The 9,074-nt window shown below is 36.0% G+C and overlaps 1 protein-coding gene across 6 annotated transcripts in view; it reads right to left on the reverse strand.

Moving 5' to 3' along the window:
• Positions 1 to 288: 288 nt before the first annotated feature.
• The window catches only part of PAK3 (p21 protein (Cdc42/Rac)-activated kinase 3), a 310,496-nt gene continuing 301,710 nt past the window's right edge, over positions 289 to 9,074 (reverse strand). For all 6 annotated transcript variants that reach the window (XM_006765157.2, XM_006765156.2, XM_006765159.2 and 3 more), the window contains one exon: positions 289 to 6,940. In XM_006765157.2, the coding sequence (XP_006765220.1) occupies positions 6,851 to 6,940 (90 nt within the window). In that variant the 3' untranslated portion in view covers positions 289 to 6,850. The remainder of the gene's footprint in view (positions 6,941 to 9,074) is intronic.

A 9,074-nucleotide genomic window follows, 5' to 3' on the forward strand; every position in this document is an offset into this window, starting at 1 on the left:
TTTGGCAGTTTTCCTTTGCCTACCTCTTGAGTCTGCCAGGCTTTTGTCCTGCATTGAGTATACATATTCGCCTGAGTTATTCTATGTGAGAACCAGATGGAGACTCTGTCTGAGTTATTTAGTGGCAGACTTTGCAGGACATTTCCTATATTGATCACAAGGCTGGGAATTTCCCTGCCTTGATACCTGTGAGTGCTACACTTCAACCTGTGAAATGGGTAAAATGACCAATGCCAAGAAGGTGGGAGGAAAGGTGACAGAAGGGAGAAGTACCAGCACATTGATGTTTGTCATTTTTATTTGCAATACTTTAGGTCCAAGTTTCAAACTGCAATATTTTTACACTCAAGACACAGTCATGCACAATCCATATTTCAATTTTCTATTGCTTCAACCACATTTAAAATAACAATATTGGAAACAAAAGTTCTTAAAAATATTAAATGCTGAGGTCAGAAGGATGGAATCATTACATCAGCAGCTCTACAAAAGAAATAAATTACTTAAAAATCAAACAAACAAAAAGACCATAAATACCTTTAATCCAAAGTTACAGAAGAATTTCACTACACATGGGTTTACAGATAACATTTTAAGAAAAGTAATGCACAGCCAAATGAGATACAATTCTGAGAAATAATGAAAATGTAGATCCTCCTCAACTTGCTTTGTCTGGATATTATGAGAATATTCCCAGTAGACATCAGTACCCTATGATATGACTCCTCCTTGCTGATGTACTGGGATTTAAACTCAACGTACTAATGGTTATGGGATTCTGTGAAAGATCTTACCATCCTTAGTGAATAAAAGAGTATATGTGGTCCAAAAAGCACACCACACACAAGCACACACATTGAACTCGAATTTCCCACTGAGGGCTGGTTGGCACTCTACTGTAGGCAGGGAATTGGGACCATTCACTAACTTCCATTTTATCCTCTTTCCAGCAGCATGTTTATATAACTGGCCAATCATTATGGGAATTATAATCAGAAATGCTGTCTTTGGTTCCCAACAAGTGGATTTATCAACATTCTTTAATGTTAGTAGCATGTAATTACTTTTTTATTTCTCTCTTTGCAACCTGCAAGTGTGTAGGTCCACTCTTAGTACTAGTTCCAACCATTATAATACATGGGTTCTGCCATCTTGTGCCATTTATGAAGTAAATTCTATAAAGTCCAGCACTGCTTCATAGGAAAGAAGAGGTTCAAGTATAGTTCTATTCTAGCAAGTGTGACAGTGTATTTTTCTTCTAGTTGAAAATATTGGCTATCGCTTAATGAAAACCAGACTTTACATAGAGAGTATATGTAAAATGAAACTGGGAACACTCAATAGGAAAATGGACATTAAAACTAAAAAAGGAACAAAACAACTGTGAAGGAATTTGAAGGCTGTCACAAGCTTTATCAACATTCCCTAGTAATATTACCTTCATTTACTTGAGGTTGTTTTTTTTTTTTTTCATCTTTCATAGTGCTATTGTTTAAATGTCACATAAGAGACCCAGGCTTAAACATGTGATATTTACCATCACTTTAAGCAGGTTGAATTTGCAAGGCAAACTATAATATCACAGAATGCTACAACTTTTGGAAAGACCTTGGAGATCAGCCAGTCCAATACTCTTAATTTATAGATAAAGAAACAGCCACAAAAATGTTAAGTGACTTGCCCAAGGTCACATGGTAAATTAGTAATAGAGCTTATATCAGAATCCAAGTCTCCTTACTCCTAGACTAACACTCCTTTCATTACATATGACATTTTCTATAACTGCTGTTGATTTCCTCTTAGGTACTAAATCAGGTGAACATGGTATCTGCCTTACTGTTGGTATTATGAGATAGCATTCACCTGATGGTAGCTTCCAGAGACTTTGATGGCACTAACCAGCTTCTATACGTTTATCTTGTAAGTTCGACTATATTACATAGCAGTAAATATTAACTGTAGCACAGTATACTTGTACACAGAAGTGTGCACATGGAGGTGATATATCGGTTCCTGAATTTGCAGATTTGGTTGGATATTGTTTAATATTAAACAGGCATTCCCAATGAGTGAGGAGTTAGGTTATATTTATTTAGTTACTAGAATAATGTGGGATCAGAAAATAAGAGAAAAAAATTAAAGCTAACCAAATAAACAATTATATCATAAACAAATCTCAAGAAAAAAATTATTTTTTGGAAAAATATTTCCATGACCCCATTTATTTTCTTCCCAATCCACATGCAAATATATGTTCAGAATTGTGTGTTAAGTTCACTTAAAATCCAAGGCCTATTAGACTGTCAATTTACAAATGCTGAAATGCAGTCCTCTTGCTCAGAAACTAGGAGAAGCTTGCATCACTGGCCATGCCTTTATTTAACTGAATATTAACTGCAAATAGCTCAGAAAAGGACCATGAGACTCAACTGGGGATGCCAAGGTTAAGACTTCCATACACATTTTTATGTTGAGAATGTTCAATGAAAAGCCTGTGGATTCTCTAGGTACAGGGTCTGCACTTGGTGAAACTGAGTAGCATCTGAGGCCACTTCCTCATTATGAAAGTCCTCACCTAAATTTCTTTGGTGAGTTACAAGGAAATTCCCCGCTTTTGGTAGATAGTCTCCCTTTTCTCTTTAACAATGACAACCACTGTATACAACCTATAATCAGGCAGCACAGAAAGTACATGGAGGCCATCTCAAGCCAAAGCTAGCAGGACTGTGACTGAATGCCAACAGGCAAAGTTAGTTCTAAATATTTCCCTTAATGTTTTCATATTCAGCTTTTAATTGCAAGTCATAATAACTTCTAGTTAAATCAATGAGAATTGCTTACTGGTCATTAAAAGAAGAATCTTAACTGGATGATATAATATCATGTCAGAAAAGAAAGTGGGACTTGGAAATTTTATCTTTCTCTTCTTCCAAAATTCAACCTGAAACTCTTCTAAAATGATCCAGAAGGGTGATACCTAAAACACATATGATCAAGGGGGCTAATCAAATGTCACCTATCCAATTAAAGTAACCAAAACAGAAACGTTGATGACATACCAAAGTGGAGGACAGCCTGGTTTAAAGCATAAGGATGTGTTTAGAGTTCTAATAGCAACATCTCCCTAGCTTTAACTTATAGATAATAGTCCCCTAAGAAAGCAGGTGCCATACCCAAGCATGGGCCAACTTCAGCACTCAAGCAAATATAAAGCCTATGGAATAATTGTAACTATAAAACATCTGTGCCCTGCATGCTCTGGGCTCTGGCCAGAAGGCATCTGTTTCTGGCATCTTTTCTATTTTTCTATTGTCCCCTTTCTGATGTTTATTTATTATAAAGCAATATTATAATAATATAAAAGAAAAATTTTAAAAGAAAAATAATGTTGCATAATCCCACCACCCTAACACAACTGATTTCAATTATCTGTGTTCCCAGTCTTTTTCCATATGCACACTTATTTTTACATAGTTGTAATCCCTGTTTATGTTATTTAAAAGTGATTTATAGATTCTCTCTGAGAACTGGCAGCCTTGTTAGAAATAAACAACCCATTGAGCAATGTAATATAATTATTTACACAATTTTTGAGCTGAGAAATATTATTTATAGACAAACTTCTCAAACTATCAAAACATTTATACAGACAACAGGAAGCAATTTCATATTTCTTTTTCTTTTAGCAATGGAATGTGCTTCATAGGGGAAGGATAGATGTAGGGATCAGGTGGTTAAACTCAAATAATGGGGTGCAATGTACAAGCCTGAAAGAAATCTGAATAACACAGTTTAAGAATAATTACTTGAATTAAATCTTATTATATGACTTGGCCATCCAGTAGCCAAAATGCAACATGGACACACAAATATTTACAATGACACATAAACGAGATCAGCAAGAACGAAGTCATTACCCAACATGGTGACTGATTTGAGGAGATTGTGTCATCCAAAAATCCTCATGGGATTATGACAACGCACCGGATCCTTGTTACATTGTTTTTTTTCTTTCTTTCTTAAATAAATAATCTTTACTGTGCTTCACACCCTTCCCTGACTTTCCCACTGCCCTATTCCAATCTCAGGACATTTTGGAATCAACATTTGATCATATGCCCTCATTATTCCAGGGCACATTTCAACTTCAAAGATCTAGATAGACTCACCTGTGTCAAGATGAGCTTTAAAAAAATCCAGGGAAATGGAATAAACTATGAACCATCTGGAATTCAAGCTGTTCAAGTGTACCAAATGTGAATTCTTCAGCATCATTTTCAGCTTCTCTCTTAGTAATTATTAGAAATATACATAACTCTCCAATGGGGGAAGGGACTTTGGAAACTTTTTATTTTAAATTTGACATAGATATAAATTTGTAAGAGTAAAGCCTATTGGGATATATTATAAAATCTTGGTACAGTGGGATGTGATACAGTAGTTGGTTTCTCATGGTTAATATGCTGAATTGAAAGCATAAAAGAGCAGCCATTTCTCTGCCTACAGTGATATGAAGAATCACTGCTCCAAGTCTCCACCCACAAAAAAAAGCCTTTATGATATAAAAAGGATGTTATTTGACAACTACCTAGTAGGAATCCCCAACCAGGTTTGAGGCTCTCTCCATTGGCAGGGTATAGTTATCAAATGTACTAAATTCTTTTTGCATCCCAGGTATTATTTCGTTGAATTCCCTGACACTATGAATGAAAAAAACATTCAAATACTTAATTTTAAATGAAATAAAAATTAACAGTCCCCTTTCTCTCATCAGAACAGTGTCGCATTAAAATATTCAGGCCCAGCCATAATTTTTCAAAGATAATGTGGTATGCTTCAAATTAATATTTCCATTTGATTTTATTTTCACATTTGTTATTTTATCCCATTCATCCCACTGTGGACATTTCTGGGGTGGGCGTTCAAGCCCCTCCCACATTTTATAGTTAAAGAAAACAATAAGAAAATAGGAAATCCACCAGTGGTGTCATCACCTAAACATAAATATGCACTATATGGTTAGCAGAAACTCTCTAATGAAAGTACTTTCATTATAAGGAATAAATGGGTGGTTAGATGGATGGATGGATGTATCTCAGCAGAGAAGGAGAGAGGTCCAAGGCATTGACCTCTTTCCCCCTCCTGCTTAATGTGGATAGGTTCTATTCAGATATACTACTAATCAAGAAGCTTTCTAAAACACAAACGGTTAGCTTTTCAAAGGCTTCGAGAAACAACTTTGCAGAATTTATAAAATTTGACAATTCTTTCAAAAGAGAAGCATATCCTTTTCTATGCAGACATCCTCTAGATATTTTTCTACTCACAGAAGATTCAAGCAGTGCCAACTGTTGATTTTTAAATAAATAGATACATGGTGAAATAGTAGTCAAATTTTTATGTTTTCTCCAAGCCACAAAAGGAATTCAGTTGGACTTATATTTCTTGGAGTATATGATTGCACACCCTAATTATTTTCACTGGAGAACTTCCAAGTCTTTATGAGCATGTTTCTGAAATTCAAAAGCCCAAAACACTAAGTATGAACACACTATATGCTGAAACAGAAATTGGTGGTCTATAAAGAAAATTGAAACAAGTACTTATAGCCAAATGTTGATTGGGATATAGTTTTCACTGACCTCCCATTTCTTACAGAGTTGAATGCTTACAAAAAAATCTTTGTTCTCCAGATCATTTTAAATTTTAAGATGTTATAAATTGTCAAAATAAACATCTTTTATCCTAAGCAAATGTTAGTTAATGGGTTTGTTTCCCCCTGATGTGTCTATTTTAAGTGCATATATTTCATATGCACAAGAAAGGGCTAAATTAGGTATTTTTAAATTTTGTTTACTTACTGTCCATCAAGACTTTCAGTACTTCACACTTATTTTCCTTTTGGCTCTTGGTTAGCGTCCCATCTTGGTTCAAGTATGGTTTCTCCTATGAGAATTTTCTAGGTTCGGGACCTGGACTCACTCACTCATCAGGAGTCCCACAGTTTTGGTATGTCCTTTTTCACATATCATGAAGTTGCACAAGCTGATTTACATAAATGATAAATTAACTGCCTCTTAAGCATCATCATGAAAATGTGACAGGATTTCACCATCAGACCTTTATTTGTAAAGTTTTTAAAGCCTTTTCTGAACACATATATTGCTCCTTGCTTTTGGAAAGTATCTTAAAAGAAACCTTTTCCAGTGCAAGTGCAGAAAAACAGGTACACAAACCAAGCCACCACTGTAGAAGAAGAATAAAAAATTGCAATTCTATTAGGGCATGGACTTCCACATATTCACACAGTACTTGCTCTTTTTTTGTTCATTTGTGGGGGTTTTTTTGTTTGTTTTTATTTTATTTTTCGCTTTCTTTTTTTTTTAAAAAAACACGTTTTTGACATCTTTTTTCTGGACATCTAATGACAATGCAAGTGAAAAACATCACATTGGGTAAGGAGCTTTGAAAGAGGTTTGAATGCAAGAGGGACTACTCTCTAACTTAAAAACAAACACAACACTATGAAGAGGGAGTGTGCACCTTTGAGAAACCTTTTTCTTCAAAGTGAATGCACAAAATGAGGGGATTCACTACTGGCTCTTTCGCTTCACGGTAGAAGTGACCACTTTATGGCCACTTTGACATTGCTGCCCTGTTTGGGCTGCGATTCAGGCTTACAAATAAATTACATAATCTTAGGGAGTAGGAAAAAGGCTTATAAGAAGTTTCTATTCATTGGAAAGTTAAAGAACCCCCACCCCATTTGACTGTCTTTCTTCCTTCTTTCCTGTAGCAGAGTTTTCAGTCTTATTCATGAGGGAGATGGTGCGGGGTAAGGCTTGCAGTCCTAGCGGCTGCTGTTCTTAATTGCTTCCTTTGCAGCAATAATCAGAGGAGTCAGACTGGAGAGAGGCTTGGCTAATTTTAAAAATGGATGCTGCAAAAGAAAAAAAAAAGGAATAACTGGAATTCTTTCATCCAAACAAGTACAGTACTTCACATTCTCAAGCAGCCATTTTTTATTAAAATGTGTTTGAGCACCCAATTAAAGATTATTTTATCAAAATAGTGCCAGCTTTTGTCCTTTATTTATTTTTTAAAATATATTTTATTAATTTTTTACAGAGAGGAAGGGAGAGGGATAGAGAGTTAGAAACATTGATGAGAGAGAAACATCGATCAGCTGCCGCCTGCACACTCCCCACTGGGGATGTGCCCGCAACCAAGGTACATGCCCTTGACCGGAATCGAACCTGGGACCCTTGAGTCTGCATGTCAATGCTCTACCCACTGAGCCAAACCAGTTAGGGCTGCTTTTGGCTTTAGATGTTTTTTTTTTGTTTGTTTCTTTGTTTTTTTTCCGCTTCAGTATTATGAAATCCTCTGGAAGTTGACTGGCAGAGCTAGAAACTCAGAGTTGGGGTTGTGTAAAATCTCAGTGTTTACAACACTCTGACTTTCTGAATTTTTTAAACTGGTGATTTTATTAAGAGCAGCTCTCATGCTTGAAAAAAATGTCTTTGACCTTGACCCTGAAAACAGTGGCTTCCTAACTGCTAAATCCAATACTGTGCCTCCATCATTTCTCTTTTAGCCCCTCTACAGTATTTAATACAAGTGAACATCTCTTCCTTCTTTGAGATGGTTTCCTCTTTGGGGGCCGTGACATTTACTATCTTTATTCTTTTCTATAAGCATGCTCACTGGCTACTCCCTCCCCATCTTCTTCCCTGTTTTCACCGCCATCCACTTCCCATATATTAGAACTTAGCTCTCAGCATTCTCTCTTTCTAATTTAATTCATTTGAGAGATCATTTCAACCTCTCATCAGCTTTATGGAAATGACACCCAAATCTATATTGTATGACCTAATCTCTTTCCTTAATTTTTGTCCTATTTTTCCAATTATCTACTGGATATTTCCTTTTAAATGTTCTTCTGTCACCTTGAATTCAACATTTAAAAATATATGTTAAGACTCCCACACAGGTTCCTCTTGTGTGATGTAAACCATAGGGGCTTTGGATTCAGAGCACCTAAATTCAATCCTCTTCTCTGCTTCTTACAATGGTTAAATCGTGTAAGGTAAATAACAGTTCCTTGTAAACTACATAGAAGCAAAGACATGTTTTCGCCACTGCATTATCCTATATCACTTTTGCTTTTATTGAATGCTACCAGTGGTTATATATTCTGAAGTCACTTTTATCTCCTTCTGTCTTATGTTCTACATGAAATAAGCTATCAAGTACTTTCTTCTCAATGCTTCTTACAATGGTCTCATGCTTTCCCTAGTTCAGGCCTAATCAACTTTAATTTTGAACTATAACTATAATTCCCCCTTGATCTTCCACCTCCACTTTTAAATGGTGCTAATTCTTATTGCATACTATCAGATTAATCTTCCTAAACAAAGCTTTAATCATTTGATTCCCTCAGATATCTTCAGTGTTTCCCCACTGTCTACAGTCCCAATTCTTTAGCCTGGTGTCAAGACCCTTTATTGTTCTATCTCCTGTAACTTCCCACTTGAACTCTTCAGCTATACTTTCTGTTTTCTGTTCCCTTAAACCTAGCCTACATACCTTTGGTCACACTATAGTTCTACCATCTGTAATTCCTTCCCCCTTTTTCTTCAACCTATCTAAAACTGATCTGTCCTTCAAAGCCCAACAGAACTCCTTCCTGTTTACAGACATTTTCTGATCACCTATACAATCATGGCCGTCATTGGCTTGGATGAGTCTTGAAACAACCTTGCATTATTACTTTTTTGTACCCAAGGAGATTGTGAACTTCTGGAGAGGAGGAATCACACCCTTAAGAGGTTTGTATCACCCACTACACTTAAGCCTTGCAAAGAGGAGTTTCTCAATAAATATCAATTAATGAACAAAGGACTGTAGGCCATACAGAAAGTCACACAAATACTTAATACCTGTCTTGTCTCAAGCCTACCAGTGGTGTGAATGTCATGTACCTCTTTCCTTTCTAACCTCTAAACTGGGCATAGATAGGCTCAAGTCAGAGAATGAGTTATATGGACTTAAGACAATATACGGGTTATTGC

This window comes from Myotis davidii, unplaced genomic scaffold, assembly GCF_000327345.1.
Source record: "Myotis davidii unplaced genomic scaffold, ASM32734v1 scaffold941, whole genome shotgun sequence".
In the NCBI taxonomy this organism is placed as follows: domain Eukaryota; kingdom Metazoa; phylum Chordata; class Mammalia; order Chiroptera; family Vespertilionidae; genus Myotis; species Myotis davidii.